A 20,289-nucleotide genomic window follows, 5' to 3' on the forward strand; every position below is an offset into this window, starting at 1 on the left:
AGGGAAGATTGTGATTGACCTGGGTTAACAAAGTGAATAAATGGGCAGTGTGATGCAGATGAAATGCAATGCTGAGAAATGCAAGGTTGGGAACACATTCAAGAGAATAATTGGAAGTATTTGTAGGCTTTGCTGGGCTCTAAATTAACCATAACTATTTAGGTCATTACTTACTATGACCAGCGTAGTGGAGTAGTGTGTTGTGAAGGGATCCTATGAAAACAAAAAATAATGTGAGACCGTAGTGGGTGGCAGTAGCACAGAACAGAAGATACAACTGCCATCCATAAATCAACATGAACAAATCCATAATTATGTTCTTGCCCTGTCTCTTAAAGCATACTGACAAAAAGTAACTCTGAAGACTGGCAATTAAATAATTAGAAAGATGAAGGAGGCTTTTCGTTTAGAAAGAAGTTAAGTAATAGGAGACAGAGGGCAAGTATTTAAAACAACAGTGTTAAGAATACAAGCTAAGAAGCTTCTATTTATATTGCCAGTGCAAAAAAAGAAGCAAAGTGGTTTATTTAAATACAACTAACATGAATTATTTTCATGAGAACCTCATTAACCTTTGGGAATCATTCTGTTAAGCAATCATGGAGGCCAAATGTTCAGCAGCATTATATTATTTTAAAACAATTCCAATGCTACCATAGGACTGGAACAGTTATTCCAACACTATCTACAGAGATTCAGCTTCTCCATTAGAAAATAGAGTTACTAAGCTGCTGCCTCCTATTTGGAAACCTGAGCTTTTAATGTGCATTGGTGTTTTTGTGCTCAGCTTTGTTGTCTAAACTTTGAACTGGTTGGCAGTGCAGTTTACATTGTGCCAGGGCTCCTACTCCAACATATAAAAGGAGGCGTGTACCCAAGGAAGAAATGGTTCAGTACACAAAGTTTGCTGTAGAAAAATTTTCTTTATGGAACTACCTATTCCAAGTGTAATTTATGTAACTGTGACTTCCCCCATCTGGGATCCCAAAATGATTTCTGCAGCAGCTGGTGCACTATATTGAATGGTCCTTTAAAATCTCCTTGCTGCTGAGTTGAGGCTTGTGTGATTTTCAGTAGCATTTATAACCACTCAGGCTGCACCATGGTGTGATCCACTGCACATGCCAGGAACTTTGATGGGGAGCGGCTGAGATTAATGATGACATAATACACTAAGAAGAGATATTAATGCTCTTAGGCATGAATTAATGAAATACCATTGAGAATTTATCCTTCATGAATAAAAGGATTTGGAAGTTGTCGTTCTAAAAACCACATAAAGATTTTACTGAAAAAAACCCCAAACACTGTTGAAACAGACAGGGTCCTAATGAAGCCTTACTCCAGATTTTTGGTAGTGCCAGATGATTGAGCTTCAGCCATTAACTGTATTCCTACTCATTTACAACGTGTTTGTGTAAATGAAAGGTACAGATCTCTTGCTTCCAGGACTGTGGCAGTGATAATTTTTATCTCCAACTCAGTGCAAAGCTGGATTCCAAGCTGTGGTGTCATTGTAGAGTAGAGACCTAGCATACCAGTGGCCTCCATAAATCTGGGATCCTCATCCCACAGTGCAGCCATATAGCAAGATCCTTGCTTACTGAATTGGTAGCACTGCTCGTCATAAATGTGGAGGGTGACTGTGACCATTTATTTCTTAAAAAATTAAGGTATGCTTTACTGTGACCTCTCTGGGGTAAGTGTCTTTTAGGGTTATCAAAGAACTAAAGGATTACTGCTGAATCCTGTAATTTTTAATTCTTCATTGTCCCCTAGAATTAGTGAGTTAAAATGTTGCGTGTCTCTCATTATGATTGTCTACCTGTAGCTTCTCTTGATTTTAAAAAGTAATTTTATTCAGGGATAAAGCTTTACTGTATGTTGTCATATAATCAAGTCTAGAAGAGAAGTTTTATTTTTGAGGCAAAGTGGGATAACACCAGCTACAGCACACAGGGACTGTTTACTTTTTTTGTTGCTCTGTTAATGTTTGTTCAGAGTAGTTAAAAAAAAAATCCTTAAAACTTAGGACATCAAGTATGACACATATTTTATCCATAACTTATGGCAATTTGAAACACCTTTTATTGCCTACATAAGTGAATATATGTAAACTTTATTAGTAACTTCATTTCAAATTTAAAATAAGCAAAGGTGTATTGTAGAATTTACAGATAAAGGTTAGTTTTATCTAAAAAGTTATTACCAGTGTTGCATTTCTTCATGTTATGGTTCACTTATGTAGAATTGAGATGTATTTTATATTAAACAATGCATAGCACCATTATACAACAGTTCACTAAATGCACATCCCATTCAATCTTTTGTAGGAATTAGTATAACTGGACTGAAGTTACAAGGAAGAATTGAACTGAGCCAGTAGGGTTAACACTGATACTAACAGGAGATTACCAGCCATAAGAAAATTACAGCTCTTCTGAAAGTGCCTAAAACAGCAACATATGGTGGGCACCATCATAGAAACTGGTTAACTGATGACTCTGAAGAAACACTCGTTTCCATTAATTCTGCTGTCATTATTTCACTATTCTTGAACTCTTCCTCTGAATTCTTCTGTCCTTCTGATCCCAAGACAAGATGGCAGGAATGTTAGAAGAGAACATAAAGAAATTACAATAAGCTGTCAACTATATAATTATACTGTAACCTACTGCACTGAGAAGTTACACCAACAGAAATTTGGCAATGTATTGGCTGCTAGCTAAACACAGGACACTCACTAGCTCAACATTAAAAAAAAAACCAGACAGGCTCACTAAAAAGCAACATCTACGTTACAAAGAAGCTAACAAAAGAATTCCCTTATGATACTTAGGTTCATCTTAGGTTCATCAGCTGCATTTTCTTGTTTTAGGAATACTTGTTACATTTGCAATTGAATATGTATTTAAGATCACAATGCTACAAACCTTTCTCCAGTATGCAGTTTTGCCACCTTTAGTTAGACACAAAGGAGTACTTGCTCGAACTAGGGTTGAAGATTCTGCAGAAAGTTGGTGATGTTATTAGGTCATGTGTACTGTAATTACTTGAGCACCATAATTTTGAAATCCTTAAGAACATGATTTCAGAAGGCAGCAAGTATGCTTCTGTCTGACAGACTAAGGGAAAATTTTTGCTCCAAAGAGTCTGCTGTATACCCTGAATCAGAACTAAGTCTTTTTTCATAGAGACTTCAGATTTTTAAAGCATCTCTACTGAACAGAAGTAAACTATTTCTGATTAAGTTTTAAATGTTTCAGTGACTTTACTGCAAACACAGTAACTTCTAAGTGTTAAGGAACTTACTGGCAAGAGTTACCAGTAGGGCTGATGGTGGAAGTTGCTTTTCTCCTCATGAACAATTGTTAGTGTCACAGTCCTGAACAGATATATTGAGTTACCTGAACCCCAGGGTTCCATGTCAACCTGGATTTTAGTTTTTTAGTTTGAACCTTCTCAACAGCAGGAAGTCTCACCCAAAACATTCTTCTGAAATCCAAACTTCTTAAAAATTCATTGACTTATCTTCCAAATGGACTTTATATATTCCAGTGCATTAGAAGGTAACAATTGATACAGCTTTCAAGTGATTTTTTGCTGTTATCATAGAGTCACAGTGGCCACACACAAAACTGTAGCCTCTGTGATGATGGGGCATTAATTTATTTGAAAGAACACAATTTTGGAAGTGGTGACAAATGCAGTCCTTGATGCTATCATCTTTGAAAGGCCCCGGATGAGAGGAACAAAAGAGGCTTGGGAATCAACAACAAAGATTTCAGACTTCCAATTTAGCCACTGATTTGTAGATAACATCTTGGGCATCAGCTGCCTTCTGCAGTTCTCTAGCTTGATAAAAATAGGGACAGTCATGCTTATTCATCTAACACAAACCAGTGCCATGATGGATGAATTATTTAGATAGCACTCAGAGCGCTAGCCAAATGCTGCTTATTCATGTTTTCCCCACTGCAACAATGTATCTTCATCACTAATAATTAACTGCTAATTACTGTTGCTGAGAATATGATAGTGGCGTTTACCACCTTATTTTTAATTTCAGTGCAGATGCCTACTTAAGAGTTATGTAAATACATGAAATTACAGTACCTTTTCCTAATGACCCTGCTATATCTGGGCTTGATCCTATTCAATTGTGACAAAAGAATAGTAAAGATGACCTGTCTTCTGTAGAGCTATAGACAGTTCTGTTGAATTCTCAACACTTAAATCATGAAACGTAAAGACGCCATTCTAGGCAGGACACATCTGGGTCAAAGGACTGCTGATGCCAATTATGCTTTGTACATAATAATGCACATTTTACCTATTTGGAAAAAAATTCACATTTATTTACTGTCAAACAGGTGTTAAACTTTACACTGGATATTAGTGATGGGCTCATTATTAACAGGTTTACACAAAGGGATGAAAAAAGCAGAATTTTGTTGAAACAATTTACATTTCATTAGATTTTTTATCATAAAATAAATTAATTACTAAATATAGGCAGAAGGAATATGGAAGAGTAATAGTTATGTTTTATTTATTTTTTTTTAAAGGACAGGCACCTTTTATTCACGAGAAAGCTTGTGAGAAGTGTCCAGTGTCCCCTTTACCCCTTACCACCCAACCCTGATTAAAGAATGAACAGGGAATTGAGTTACAATCTTTGTTAGCTACACCAAATTTGTGCAAGGCTTGGCATAATTGGCTTCTAAAACAACTTTCTCCCCAAATTATGTTTTTTTGGCAATAAAAATTCAAAACTTAAGAATAAAAACTAACTAGTCAAAGCAGAACACTGTTTACAGTGAAAAATAAGTGAAAACAGGTAGAACTTGCATTTTAAACAAACTATCGTACTATGAACAGTGTAAGAAAAACAGCTTATAACATATGTGCAACCAAGAGCTTTTCACAATATTTTCTTCAAACTCTTTAAAATTATTTTTTAATGACAATTATATTTCAGTTGGACACAAATGTATTTATTTTACCCTAGCAATAGAACAAAATATAATTTCTTTAGCCATTTTTTCATGAGAACGGTTCATTGTACAGTTGAGGAAATATATGAAATAAGGCCTGTGGCTTGATTGCTAGTGGTTAGACATGTATTCAATCTTTGCCCTAATGGAAAAGATTTGCAGTGAACTGCAAACTGATGCAGAATATCTCTCCTGCTTTTGCAAGTCTTGTCAGGAATAGTAAGGTACAGTAAATTTGTCCCACAGGATTTTAAAGCCTACGCCTTGTATATAATACAATGTAGGCCTAGGAAAAAAAAATGGTGCAGCCATATTTACAAATTTAGTTCACAAACTGCTGCAGTAAAATGGCTGGAAAGTGTTTATTTCTCTTTTTTTTTCACAATTTTGTTAAATTCAGCAGCAGAAGATATCTTAAATACCTTGTTGGTATTTCTTTTCTTTGTAACAAATAATTCATTTTAGTATACTCTGTGTATATACAAAGTTTTTGTTTATAAAAATTCACAGAACTGCGAGGTCCAGTCATCCCTGTTACTGGAGAACCACAGGGTCAACAGAATTGTCTCTTCGAGCAGATATGAGGGAGCCTGCATGGGGCCAATTAAGTCTTTTTAATACTTGAACGTGGCCTTTAATATTTCTTTGCTACACTATTAAAGGCTTGTCACTAGTTGCATTTGTCCTTCTCTAACATCTCCTTCTGGAATACATCCTTCTTTGTTAATGGGAATGATATAGCCGTCGCTATTACCCCTGCTGATTTGATAGTACATCTGAAGCTGATGACCAGCTCCTAGGTTTGGCATGCTCTTGTAGTAAATGTCCTCATTTTCACTCCTCCTGGAGGGAGAGAGGTCTTCTTCAACATCGGGGCTGCTCTCTGGGTAGGGAGAGTCTCTGAGGTTGGGCATGCTCGTGTAAAGAGAGTCTCTGTTGGGGGACTGGAGGTGGTCGTCAGCCTCGGCTGTCAGCTGTGAGACGTAGCTGTCAGTTCCCTCAGTCTTCACTTTCTTCTGGGGCTGGTACAGAAGGGAGTGAGTCCGCTGAGGAATGAGTGGGGCCTCCAGCTCTTTGTGGTGGAGCTCCAGCCCGGGGGTGTCGCTGTGCATCAAAGATGAGGCGTCTGCCACGATGGCGTCATCTTCGCTACTGCTCCCGCCGATCACAGCCTTGGCTGGCAGTGCCCGCTCCAGGTTGTGGTTCTTGCTGCTGCCCCGCAGGTTGTTGTGCACTAACTCTGAAATGATCATTTTCTCAAAAGCAGTATCATTCAGGCTTAGTCCACAGTCTACAACTTGCACGCTGTCGTTATAGTCTCCATTGCGCAATGAGTAGCTGTTGTTGAAATTACCATTTAGCGGTAGAGTATCCATGGCACTTGTATCCCTGGCATTGTTCAGTGAATGTCCTGAAATGGAAAAGGACAGCTCTGGTTATTGCCTGACATGCTTTTATCACTTCATTTTTTTTTCTTTTTAACAAAATTCTTTAATGTAGTTCAGGACAAAGTTGTACTTGGAAGTAAAACTTGAGAAAAGTTAGGTTATTGAACATTCCCAAATGTAAACAGTTGCACACCTTATAGGAAAGATGCATTCTAAAAATAGTAACGTGTGTTTCCTGTGGGGAATAGTGGCATTTGAATTTCTTAATTTAGTATCAATTCTGTGACTTTTCCACAAGGAACTGTTCACTCCATGCCCTTGCATATGTAATGCAAAGCAATTCATTTGGAAACAACCGTGTTTTGAAGTACACCACCATGATTTAGAAAAAGAAAATTAACAGAATTTGTCCTAAACGACACTAAATTAAAAAGGAATTAGATCACAGACATAACTGAAGGTAAATGTACAACATAAACCCACATAACTGGCAGGCAACTACTTTAACAACATTTCTAACATTTTTTCCTGGTTTTTTTTTTTTTTTTTGGAGATGAAGTAAAGAAAAGAATGAAAAAAATGGATAAATACAAAGAATTTATGTTAAACAAGGACAGCCATCTTTCACACTACAGGGACCAGGGCCCACAAGCACCATCCAACAACACGATAGACAGCAGGTGGAATGACTCACTTTGGACAACTCACATCATGTCTGTCTGCTCAGGCTATCTGGCCTAAGAGTAGCTGATATATAAAAGAAAGTAAAATGATTTATTGTAACATGATGAAGAATTACTGAGCTTCTCAGCAACTTAGTCAGAGCAAGGGTTCAGCAAATTAGATTACTAAGCAATAACAGCTTTTCTTTTCCCACTTAACATAATTTTTTTCACTAATATTCTGCCTGCCAACAATGGCCCCAGGCTCCTAAAGGTCAAAGTTTGCCTGCAGTCTGCATCAGTCACAGTGACAGCGCTGAATGAACCAGAATAGTTAATTAAGAGTTAGGCCCACAGCTACCATGGGCATGGAAGTCAAATGCAGAAATGTTAGGAATTTCTGTAAGTATGGGTCACAGAAATTAAATCAAAGAATAAATATTAGTTGTGGAATGGGAAGAGGAAATCAGCCATGGCTGATATTTCATAGCTGTTGACGAAATGACAAATTGGGTAAGTCTGCTGAAAACATGAGAAGGAGTTTAAGAGGGGGAAAAATGAAGTCTTATGATGATTAAAGTCTTTATGCTTTGGGTTTTGGCTTTTTTTTTCCCCAATAACTTGATAAAGAAAAGGTTTTCCTATAGACACAAAGACATGTAAACTATGACAGCACAGTGCTTCCCAAGCAAAGGAAAAAAAAAAGAAAAAAATAAACTTTGCAAGAAATTAAACAGTCTGAACCATGGAAATCAGATGGTTAGAGCATTCCTAGAAAAGCACTTTATCTACAGATATGTCTGGAAGTAAAGAAAGAATGAAGCGACTTTACTGAAATGAGACTGACCACTGTGAGGCTGCTGCATAATATGCAAGGCTTGGAGGAGTATAAGGGAAAAGCTTCTTGAAAAAGATTTTACATTTTCTCATTTTGTGGATTTTTTTTTCATAATTAAAGCTGCAGCTTATCCTAGAAAATTCAATATTCTCTGGAAATATTGTTTTCAATTAAAAAATAATTGCATTTTCTCATGAAAAGATTTTTGTCTTCAACTTTAAGGAATAGAATAATAATTTCCAAATAAATTCTGAGCAATTTGCAAGTCATTTTGCATTTGTGTTATTGTTAACTCTTCTCCATGTGTATTGATTTTAACAGTGATGAGGGTTGTTTGAAAGGTCTCTTTAAGCTTTGATTAAACAACTTTGCAGTTTTGCAATTCCATGTATGTTCCAAGATTTTTCTTGCAATGGATTTAGCTGTGCAGAACATATGGCATTTATAAAAGTAGACAACACATGGACCACATGCTGGATTCATTTCCCTCATGAAAGTGATTTAATTCTGTAATTTTAATTTTATTTTCCTCTGCTAAACAGATATCAAAATACATCTGATAACCCAAAATGAGTTTTCTATGATATACTGCAGAGTTAAGCATGCTAGAATATATTCAAATTGGTTTGATGAGGCAAATTTTGTTGCCCATGATCAGGTAATTCATTTGAAATCTTTCATAGCCTGTAGCAAGATTACTGTAGAAATGTAAAAATATAAGTAAATTGTTAAGCATTTCGGCATGACACTGCTTTGGTTTTAAACAGCAAATTATTTCAGCATTGCATAACTTGTGTTACCAATAGGGTTTGCTACAGACCTCATCTTGTTTCCCAAAAAGCAGTATGCAAGTACTTTTTGAATGTGGAAACATTTCATTTGCAAATTGTGAACCACTTGCCCGCTGAGTCTACTTCATGACCGCTAGTTATGTTTTAATTGTGCCCATTAAGAATCATGCTGAAAAAATTTACATTTGATAGGCAAAGTTAAGTTTTACTCCCATACTTGTCTCTCTGTAGGTTGCTAGAGGAAAGCATAAGGAAAGTAAGAAAACAAGAGAATGAAAATAGAAACTACAGTTCAGTTAAAAAGGAAACTTGAAATAAAAACTGGAAACAAGGTTTTATGAGCTCTTTTTCAAAGATTTATCATTCCAGTTACACTAAAGTGATCTTATGACTCATCAAACAATATCTGCAAGGTATTTACTGATGAATTGCAACATTGCTAAAGCAAGTAGATAATGTAACAACAAAATGTTAGGTAAATGATGACACCCTTTATTCCTACAGAACTAAACTGTTCTAACTGTTAATATCAAGATTTTCCTACAGGAAAATGATCTCCCATAAAGCTGCACTATACTATAGTTTAGATCTGTTTGATGCTGGATACAGTTTTCTACACCGGGGTATCCAAAGGTGTCAAGATGCCTTGCACTGCTTTTGTATCTAATCCATTCCATAAGCAGGATTTTCTCAACAAGCTTTAGAGTCAACCTTATATTGCAGAGACATGATACCTCTAAGTGATATATATCTTGAAGATGGGCTCTCGGACCATGTGGTGTCAGTCCTTTAATAGTATATTAAGATTTATGCCACCTGTGTTAAAAACATGGATAATTATTGGTAAATACTGTTAGGGCAAAGGCATTACTATAATATAGTGCAGTTTTACAAGCTGACATTGGCAACACTGTATTTCTCTGATTTATTTCAGAAATTCAGACTGTATGGCTGGGGTATTGCAACTTGAGTTTCTATCTAGGGAAAAGAGGGAATTTGGAGCGAGCCAAGAAAAGCAGTTTATTCAGGAAGTATAAGCACACCTGGTGAGTTAAACACAGGAGCTGAAGGGGCATTACATACAACTGTTTCAGCGAGCAATGTGTTATAGGGGTTGTTAGTGCCGTGTGGTCGAAGAAGAGGGTTTGTTAGTAGGTAATTGCCAGTCATTCCTAAAGCAAAAGAAACAGAAAAAAAAGTCAGTTCCTTAATTTTAGCCTGACAGTTTCAATAGAGAATAATTTTTTATTCATCATGAACCACAAAGGATTTTGAAAATGTAATTTAGCTGAAAATTTCTGGGTGTATTTGAGCTATGTATTTGAAATGGGAGCAGGAAAATACAGTTAGATTCCAGTAATTCATGGGTGCTGTCCAAATCCCCAAAGTAAACAGATAGTGAAAGTGATATTTACTAATGTATACAAAATCACTGTTACACAAGAGTAGCAATTAAATGTTTAGAGATCAAGGTACTACATAAAGCTTTTGGAACTTTAAAAATGATAGCATGGAACACTTCTGTCCAGAACTGAGAGAACTGAATTTCTCAAACTGAAAGGTATTGAAAAACCTCTTATGACAGGATCAGAGCTGTTACTCATTTTATTAAAAACGCAGAGATACTGGAAGGGAATTGCTGTTTTCAAACAGACAGTGGATGACAAATTGCAAGAAGCATATCTTAGTATATGCAAAAGTATGCATGCTGAGGGGAAAGCAAAATATTTGCTCTAAGAAATCAGAGCATTCACATTTTCTCCTGGGACATTCATGCTGCAAATACATATGCCAGGTTTTAAAAAAGAATTCCTCAAACAACAAGTTTCTTTAAACTATCAGTTTACAAACAATGTAAGACAAAGAAAAATATTACATGAACGGACTTCTTTAAACCAAATTTACATGCTAATGCAATACCATTTAAACAACTCTCAGAATAATCAGAAAAAACCCCAGCATATTTTGAGAAACTATTAAAAAGTCAATCAATCTCTGATTTCTAGCTACTACAAGAAAAATGGATTGGAATAATGACAAAAAAATCCCACACAAAATGCTGTCATTTAAAAATTAATTTAAACATTTCAGTAAGATAAAATCCAAGTTTCTTTTCTATTACTTTGCAAAGCAGTATATCAGGATCAGTGTATTACAGACCCAAGGAAAACTAAAGAGACAGCTATATTTTTAAAGTATAAATATTTTTATTTGGCATGATATTATATATTTCAAATACTAATGCTTTTGTACTCCCATAGCTACTTAGTAGCAGAAATGAGCAGGAATTTTTAATACTCAGAGAATTATTGTCTGACTATGCAAATCTTATTTGAAAGTTTGTATTAGTGATTAACTAAAAAAATTATCACAGCTTTTTTCCATTGTAAAGTACTTCTTACTAGAAATAATAACTGAAATATATTTTGCTTGGGGTTGTTTTTGTGTACTATATTTAACTTGGTTAGAATTATTGTGTGTAATTTATAGTTAAGAATTTTTTTCAATCCAAATTTCTTTGCCACAAGAAAAAAAAAGCTTAATTAAAAGTTTTATTTTTATTTTAAAGGAAAAATGACACTTGTCATTAATTATGGAACTACTCTTATACGTATGTATCACTGAGATAGTGACAATATTGTAACTGAATAGAGTTGATACCAATTTTTCTAATCATGGCAGAACATCTCCAGTGACTTGAGCCTGGAACTTGAAACAGGGAGAAGATTCCAAGACCTCTGTTCAACACTGAATTAACTTACAGAGCTGCACAGTTAGAGCAAACCTCAGGAGTCAGACAGCAAATTAGGGTAAATACCAACTTTATGTGGCTTGTGCTTTTGGAACTTTCATAAGACATTGAAAGAGACATGAAAAAATATACATTTTCTACCTAGGAGAAGTTACTTAATTTTGATTTTTGCTTGAAGAACACGCAGGATTTGTAAGAGGGGTGGGAAGAGCAGCGAGACACACGTCTTGCCCACTTTCTATAGATCAAATAGCAAATATAGAATCATACTTTCTGATACCTTTTCCTTTGCAAACACCATGATTTTTACTTCCAAAATGAATGGAAGTTAAGTACATATCCCTGCTATCAAATCCTGAATTGGAATTTTCCGTTTAAAACTTTCTGAGTTGAGCAGGAATAGATTGCAGTGATTGCAGTGAGACCAGGGCTGCCTGCTCTTCACGTAAGGATGTGGGTAGAAGAACAGGCTTCAAACCTGGCTTGCACAGAGCAGTCCTCTCTCCACTGCTGGCTCAAACTGCCTTAAAAACACAGGGGGAAGGGGAGAAAGGGAGGGACAATCTGTCTCAGTTAATACCCTTGTCTTCTATCTGGACATGAGAATGAGGTTACAGATTTCAAAGTCTATTTGAGCTGAGAAGTTTTGAGTTTTGACTTCTCTGTGCCTGAAAATCTGGATTCTATTCCATGTTACAGATATGATGCTCTTTGAAATAGAAAAGATAAATGCTTTACAGACATCTTTTGCATAGAAATGATATCAATTAGATTTCACTGGGAAAATTTCTGCACCTAAAAGTCAGTCAAATATGCATTAAAATGTTACTGCACTCATATTTCTATTTCAGATTCAACCTATAAAGGTTAGGAAAGATTTAAAATTATGATCTTGCTTTTAAGCTAAATTATTGATGAAACTAATTCAAATACATTCCCATGAATTGAAGAATTCAACTTCTATAGCAGGGGCCAGTTAAAGGAACATGGTTTTCAGAAGTGCTGGTGGATAACTTTAAAACTCTGCTTTTAGAGAACATTTGTTCCAGATTTTTTTTTTAAACATTCTTTTCATTTCTTCTGTGTTAAATGATATAAAATCTGTATTAAATTTATGGATTCTAAAACTGAAATGTTCCCAGTGACTGACCTTGATTAAGTGTTGAAGTGCTGTTGATGTCACCTGAGATAAAAGACGATTCCGATTGTTTTCTCACAGTGTCATTCCACATCCTCCTTATCCGACTCTGTTAACATAAAGCAGTGAGACAAAAGCATAGTAGGTTACAAGAAGATTTTTTCCTACTCATGTGCCATTATGTAGAATACTTCTATTAATTTTAGCCTAGAGAAAACCATTCTTCTAGCACATAGTGAAAATTCCTTCTTTTTTTATTAAAACTCTAATTTATTAAACGTCATTTAAATGAAACATGACAGTATAAATTTTCCTATAAACCAGCCCCTAATTAAAAGAAAAATTAAGGTGTTTTTATTAGACCAAAGTAAAAGGAAATGTTTAAAAAGAAATAATTCTACTATGCAGAAGCATGTATTTACCATCGAAGTGACAATTATGAGAAGACAATTAGTCCTTCTGATTGGAAAACATCTCAGTAGGCTTTTCATAAATAAGGTAATTAAAAGATGCTGTCAAAATCTTTGTTACCTGAGTGCCAGAGGAATAGCGAGCACTTGTTCTCGTTGTCGATGCCTTCACTGAACTGTGGGGACTCTCAGTTGGAAGTCCTCCACAGCAGTAGGAATGTCGGAAGCATTTCCCATATTCCTTACGTACCTATGGGGGAAAAATTGCTTAGCACACGAAATAGTCTTACACATGAACCTTGCATTGAAACTACTCACTTTTCAAGCAAATAGATAATTCTTGTCTTTCAAATTGCTGGCTGTTAGCAAAACCACTTATTTCTCCCTACTCAGTGGCAGTATTAGCAGCTACCCAGGAATTTTGAACCCATTATTTCCAAGGTATACACACACTTCTTAGAGATGACCCTGAATAATCATTACTGAGTCAGTTACAGAATTATTTTTATATCATTTTCATTATGTAGATTGATATCGTTAAGTTTACCCAAATTGAATGCTGGCTGAAAATAGTGGTTTTTGTAAGAGCTTTTAGTACAGAAAGCTAAGAAAGCCTGTCTTCCCATCCTAGCAGGCAAGAAAGGCTGAGCACTGCTCAGTACTGCTCCTTATGTGATGATTTCCAATAAAAAGTGCAAAACTTGCAATGCCTGTAAAGGCATTTTCATATAGAGTTACTCTGTGTAACTCATCCAGCTGCTGCTTCAGATGGTGACATCTGCTCTGGCACTGAGCTCACAAACACCACTGCCCCACTGCAGGCACAGCTCCAGCTATGCTGATGGAGGCATTTGTCAGTGTTCCAGTCACATTTTGAACCATAAGGGCTGGGAATGAAGCACCTTTCACTTTTAGGACCAAAACATAAAATTCTAATTCCTGTCTGTGTTGAATATAGAAGTATGAATATACCTATGTTTATGATTTTTTTTTTTTCTGACAGAGCAGCAAAATTAATTAATGACTCCAGTATCTGGGCTGCATTTATTCACCTTCTGTTTCCAGAAATCTACTGGAAACTTTAGTTTTCTTATGTGTGATAACGATTGCTATAAAAGTAATCAGGATCATTTACAGAGCAGTTAATTCTCTTATATTCCATGACTGCTTCACTGACTACTATTTTCAGATAACAGAAGAGTGTGTACATGTCTTGGCAGCAAGACTGTATCACTGAAAGGACACAGTGGATAGAATTTGTATAGATATGTAAGTCTAAATTCATAAATCTTCCACCAGATTACATGGGAATTTAAGTGTCTCTTCTCCATCAATGAGACTCGTGAGTTTCTGTGAAAAGTGGGATTTCAGCTAATCTGGAAATTCTGCCTGACCTATGAATAAATAAGACAGAAAGTTATGTGTATGCAAAAAGGGGACAGCAGAAAATGCAAAAAATTAAAGTGTGGATTTACATGCGTAATGTGCTGTTTTCGACTGGAGTTTTACTCACAGAATACATACTGTGATGTTTCTATAAACCACAAGGTTGAAGAAAAGCTGAATAATTTGTACTTTAAGCAAGACACAATAACTCAGATTTTTATAAAAGTATATGGTACATATTTTAAGTCAACCCCTATCTATATCAGCACAAAAGACATGTAAAGAATGAAAACAGAAATGAAACAACTCAGAATTATAATTTTTAACCCTGTAGTCTGGGAAAAAAGGTCTACATAGATCATCACTAGGTGGTATAATACCTAAGAAAATACATTCCTGAACATTAATGGATATTAAATGCTCTAAACCACTACACAGTAGAGACAATAGCAATCAAAACTGTATTTTTACCCAAATACCACCCTCCAGGGTTGGTTTTGCCTAATGCCTATATTGCAGTGAATGTACATTATCTGTCAGGACTGCACATCCCACTGTCATTATTTCTAAATTATAGCTTGTTGGAAACTGATGGAAGCAACAGCACTATCATCTCGTCAGAACTGGAAACATAATAGTTTCCACTTCCACAATTCTATTTCTCTGTTCAATTTAGTGACCAAGTAGTAATAACAGAATAAAAAGACTACATTAGCTATGCAGACAGAGGATAGGACAATATCCAGTCAAAGGCAGTGACACTTAAAAATCTAAAATGGCAGCTTTAACATTCTTTCAGGTATAAATCTTATTGCTCTAGGTTATGATTTTTCACACCTGACTGGTATTTTAATATTGCTTTTTGCTGACTCCACTTTATATAAAAACAATGCACAGCTGTAAAAAGAAATAAAAAAGAAATCTGTTTCTGATTTTCAAGTCCAATACAAATAGTAAAAAGGGAAACATTATATGAAACCCTAACCTAGAAATTATTTGCATTTTGAGAATGTTTGCATTTTCTTCCCTATCTTCCTTCTTCTCTTAGGCTTAATCTTCTCTTTAAGTGTGCTTTTTGTTCTCTCCAACTAAGAGGAGTGTCATGTTCATCTGGGTAAAATTCTATCTACCAATCTTTTCCTAAAACACCTCTGAATGCCATTGTCTACACCAAATTTAGAGATGCTGGTAATGTTAGAGCTGGTACAGTTGAGAACATGAGCACAAGATTTTTGTATTTACACAACAATGCTTTATCCAGTGGTCTCAAACCATCTTAAAAATATCAGTTAATTATGTCTCTGGTGAGCTAACTATAATGGGAGTTAATAATTGCTAGGTCTCCAGCCTAAAATTGGTAAAAATACTTAGAATATAAATATTGCGAATTGGGTATTTCCAAATGTAGGACATACTGCATTTCAAGTTAGGTTTGTTTGGGTGGGATTTTTTGATGTTCATCCTTCCTCTCAACTCTCATTACTTCCATTTGTCCTGCCTTCTAACAAAGGCTGTCAGCTTTTCCATGCACTGTTCATTAAAGAACCTCTAAAGCATCCTTGGAAGCAATCTCCACCTTCTGGGGAAGAGAAGGGGTGCATGGAACCCAAAAAAAGTCCCACAGGCTGTGCCCTTCACTTTCCTTCTCTCCTGCTGTTTGCTCCTCTCTCCCCTTCAAGCTTTCTCTGTCTCTCTCTCTCCTTCCAGCAGATCTGCTCCTTCTGGACCCTTCTGCTTTCATCCAGTGAAGGGGAGCAGAACTAATTTAGCTCATCCCACTCGTGAGGAACACTCCAGTGAAGAGCACAAAGCTATTGGGATATTTGGGGGAGGCATACACTTGGAAAAAAAGTAATGCTGTCATCTTTTCCATCTTCAGAAAACTATTCCTGTTAGCAGCTGTCTAGCATTAATGACTACTTTTTTCTAAGGTGTGTCAAAGTTCATAATAAAATTAATTTTTACATCCCACTTAATTTTGTAATGAACAAGCTCACATAGTACAATCCCTGCCTATCACCCACAGTTTTATGTGGCAGCTTAATGGGATCTCAGGAGAGTTGCTCTGCCTCCATTGGAGAAAAGAAGATCATTTCCAGGCTGATATTGTAACTGATTCTTTGTTTGCAGCACTGCAGCAAAGGCAGGACTTGTTTCATGTGGACATAGAAGACTTTTGGCTCTAAGTCCAGGCTAAAATGTACCACATTACCAGTGTCAAACAGTACATTTTCTATAGCAATTTTCTTCACAAAACCTCAAAACTTTTCAAGCCCAGGTTGGAAATGCTGCATCCATGTTAAACCTACCTGGGTCACAGAGCAGTTACATGACTCCCACCAGCACAAACAGCAAGAACTGCTTTGGAATTCTAGTTCCCTCCTCAAACTACTTCACATTGCTAATTTTATCTCTATTTTCTTAAGAATTATGTGTGGCATTTCTAAGGAGTTAGGGAACATTCATCTGTGGTTTTGGTAACTTACTTTCTTTTGAAGGGCACAATGAAAGATGAAAATAAACATTCCTTGGAAAGCATTAAATACTGTGAAGAGATATGTCATCACCACGGTCCCCTCATTTATAAACAGCAGACCAAATGACCATGTTAGGCCAAGGAGACACAGGAGAGCAAATGCACCCAGGACCCAGGATCTGTAAAAGAAAATTAATTTTAGTAACATTACTTATGAGAATGTACTTTGCCAAATCCAATATTAACATTTCAGTTCCTGCAGTTGGCTTTTACTAGTTTCACATTCAAATGTAAAAATTCCTTGGGTTTAACCTTTTATCTATCAAAGAAAGAACAATTCCATTTAGTACTCTTAGACTCCAGTGAAAACAGCAAGAGTAGATATAACCTTTGTCTTTCTCAAGAACAGCATAGGATGTCAGAACTATTTTGAAATGCAGAAGTATAGCACAAGCCCCACCTACTCCATTGCTTTATCTGCTTTTAGAGAAGAGATTGATAAATCTGGCTTAGCCACTAATCACACCATATATTTTAAACAGTGGTGCTGCCATATGACACTAAGTAATGTAACACAAATGCATAAAGGTTAAACAGCAGATTAAAAGCCTAGAGCCCAAATTGCTAATGCTTCGATAAACTCAGCTAAACTGAAGCTAGAGGATGTAACTTCCGCATGAAGAAACCCTGCTGAAATGCGACAAAAATATGGATATTGCTTTACAGAACAATCTAAAAAAGATTCCATCATGAATAAGTTAAGGAAAAGGAATTGTAGCAAACAGCACAGAATGAAAGGGAAAGGGAATTTAGTCAGTGAATTCCACATCTAACTAATGATCTTACTTGATAAATGGCTTATTATCTTCATAGCTAGAAAGCATTATAAGCAGAAAAGAGAAACAAAATTATTAGACAGAATTGAAACAGAAATTAATAAGAGCATTTTTAATTGTCTATAAAAATTAGTCAAAATTAGGAAATTTAAAATGCAGAGGCAAGCAATTTAAAATTATAAAGGCATTATAATAGTTTAAAAGTCTTTAGCAAATCAGGTATCTCAAAAATAGTTAATTAAAATTAAGGGATATCCACAATATGACCGAGTTTGTAAAGTTAAAAATCATGCTAGAAGTTTGTTAATGTAGGGTTCTATCTTACCCAGGTAAGTCCGTATTATAGTAGCCATCACAAACACGGTAATTACTGGTGTGGATGAGAAGACAGAAAGAGGAAAAGGAAGAAAAGAGAGAGATGCTAAAGATTAGCTCTCTCTCTCATCATGCAACATGCAATGAAGCTGATACTGACCTATCTAGAACATCTAGTTCACAATGTTATCCTTACTGAAAGTCTCCCTTTGCCATTTCCAACGTTCAAAGCAGATCTGTAAGACCCTTTCACATCCAACCCTCAGTGTTAGAAAGTTGCACCATCCCTTCAGTGTTGGTAACAAAAACCTTGAATACAACGTAAAGCTATACAGAATACAGTAAAAAGCTATCTAAAGGAGCAAAAAGCTGCCAAAGCCTTGTTAGTTATATAAAACTTATATTACTCTGCAAAAGGGATGCTACAGTAGAACACCATGATAAAGTAAACATTTGTTAAATTAGCATGAAAACAGCAGATAATCTTCAAGTTAACAATAATAATAGAGTCAATTCTCTTGGGAGAACAGGATTACGAGTAGAAACTGCTCAGAATCCCTAAATCAAAAAGTCATTTAACAAAACAAACTTAATATAATCATATCAGCCATGCAAACAGGAACATAATTTTTGACTGCATTTTAAATGCAAATGAAATTACTACAGTGCTGTGGCATTTCCGTGAAACAGTTTCTTGGCACTAGTTCCAGGCTGAAATTATCTAATTTTGACCGGCGTTTGTGACATTACAGCAACAATGTGACGAAAGCAGGATTGGCTCTGTTGGCTTCTAATTGACATCTGCAGTTGCTGGGAGACAATGGCATGTGCTCCTAATGGAGAGTAGCTTTCAATCAGTTCAGCAATCAGAAAATAATCATAGTTCTCATACTTGAACACAAAGCACTTACTTAATGTTTTCCAACCTGCTAGAGTCTGGTTTCAAAGTGTTTGAGTGCTTCACCATTTTGCACAATGTGATCACCAGGAAGATAAGATTCAGCTGTCAAAACAGATAAGAATGAAATTAAACTACTTCAAGTAATAGGCTGAATAATGATGATGTTATCAGCTAAACAAAAACCCTGTAGTTTATTTCCAAGTAAGTAGTGAAAATTGGTAACTATATTAGATGGTCTGCAAATGGTGATTGCAAGTAAGAATGAGAGGATAAAAATATTAGAAGTCCTTGTTTCACCTACTTTCCCAAATGCACCACATCATCATGAACCACCATATTTAACTCGTTCAACACTTGCCATTATCAGTCTAGCTCTGTCCTCCAGCATGCTGTGCTCATCATCTGCTCACCTTTACCTGTCACCTCTGGCCCTGTTCCCCATCTCACTCTTCAAGGACTGTGGTCACCCCTTTACTGGGCTATACTAGTTGTCTTTTTATCACCCCATCCTGGTTTTGAAATGTTTTTCACCTTTGCTGGTTTCTCCTTTTTTTTTTTTTTATTCCCTTTTGTTCTCACAAATCCTACTGGGGTCTTGAAAAGAGATTAAATGTAACTGGAGAAAAAGAAAAATAGAGAAAAAAAGAAGAAACACAAAGATGTCGCAAATGCATCAGACAGTGCCATAGACATACGCCGGTGGTGCACCCTCCTGCTGCCCTCTTTTCCTTTGTAGTCTGGATTCTGTCGAAGTGAGACTGTGTGTGCCACTTGAAGGACTGTGGCATCTTATTCTTGTTGTGTCATTCATATAGGTAACACCATGGAAGACACTGAAGGAAATGTTTTATCATTTTCTTATTGTGAAACAGGATAACAGAGATCAAAGGTACTGGGTGCCTTTCTCCTATCGATTTCAAAGCCTGTGAAAAGCACTGCAAGCCAAATACAAGGGTGCCTGAAGAATATGGGCTGAAAAGTGGTATCCAATTAATTTCAGCAATTAGTTTGTGCCGTCCTATATCACACAGACAAGTCGGACAAAATTGTATCTTTGAAACCAGTGAGAGCCATGTCCTTTCAGGGAGAAGACACATATCCTTATCTTGTACTACAGTGGTCCACATGAAGTGGCTGGAGCAAAAGCCAAGAGAAGATGGAAGAATGGACATGCTTAGACATCCCTGTAACACATATGTTAGATAAAGAAACCCATTCCTATAATCTTCCATATCTATATATATATATATCTATCTGCAACTGGTTACTGATAGAGCAGGTTATATCCAGTCTCTCAATTTGGGTAGCCTTTGGTTTGAGACACCTTAAAAATTTTCACTGTTTTTGTAACATTGGGGATACCAGTTCATGCCAGAAGTGTTCCTGCAGCTGTGCCTCA

General features: G+C 36.1%; 1 protein-coding gene across 2 annotated transcripts in view; it reads right to left on the reverse strand.

The window, feature by feature from the left end:
* Positions 1 to 4,437: 4,437 nt before the first annotated feature.
* The window catches only part of ADGRL2 (adhesion G protein-coupled receptor L2), a 155,862-nt gene continuing 140,010 nt past the window's right edge, over positions 4,438 to 20,289 (reverse strand). Inside the window, exons 17-21 of one of the 2 annotated variants that reach the window (XM_082286729.1) lie at positions 18,901 to 18,992; positions 16,849 to 17,017; positions 13,098 to 13,226; positions 12,579 to 12,675; positions 4,438 to 6,408 (exon numbers count right to left, since the gene is read on the reverse strand). In XM_082286729.1, the coding sequence (XP_082142855.1) occupies positions 5,654 to 6,408; positions 12,579 to 12,675; positions 13,098 to 13,226; positions 16,849 to 17,017; positions 18,901 to 18,992 (1,242 nt within the window). In that variant the 3' untranslated portion in view covers positions 4,438 to 5,653. Of the gene's footprint in view, positions 6,409 to 9,451; positions 9,493 to 12,578; positions 12,676 to 13,097; positions 13,227 to 16,848; positions 17,018 to 18,900; positions 18,993 to 20,289 lie in introns of those variants that run through there. The other variant, XM_082286730.1, reaches the window with a different exon arrangement.

This window comes from Coloeus monedula (genome assembly GCF_965178545.1).
Source record: "Coloeus monedula genome assembly, chromosome: 9".
Lineage (NCBI taxonomy): Eukaryota > Metazoa > Chordata > Aves > Passeriformes > Corvidae > Coloeus > Coloeus monedula.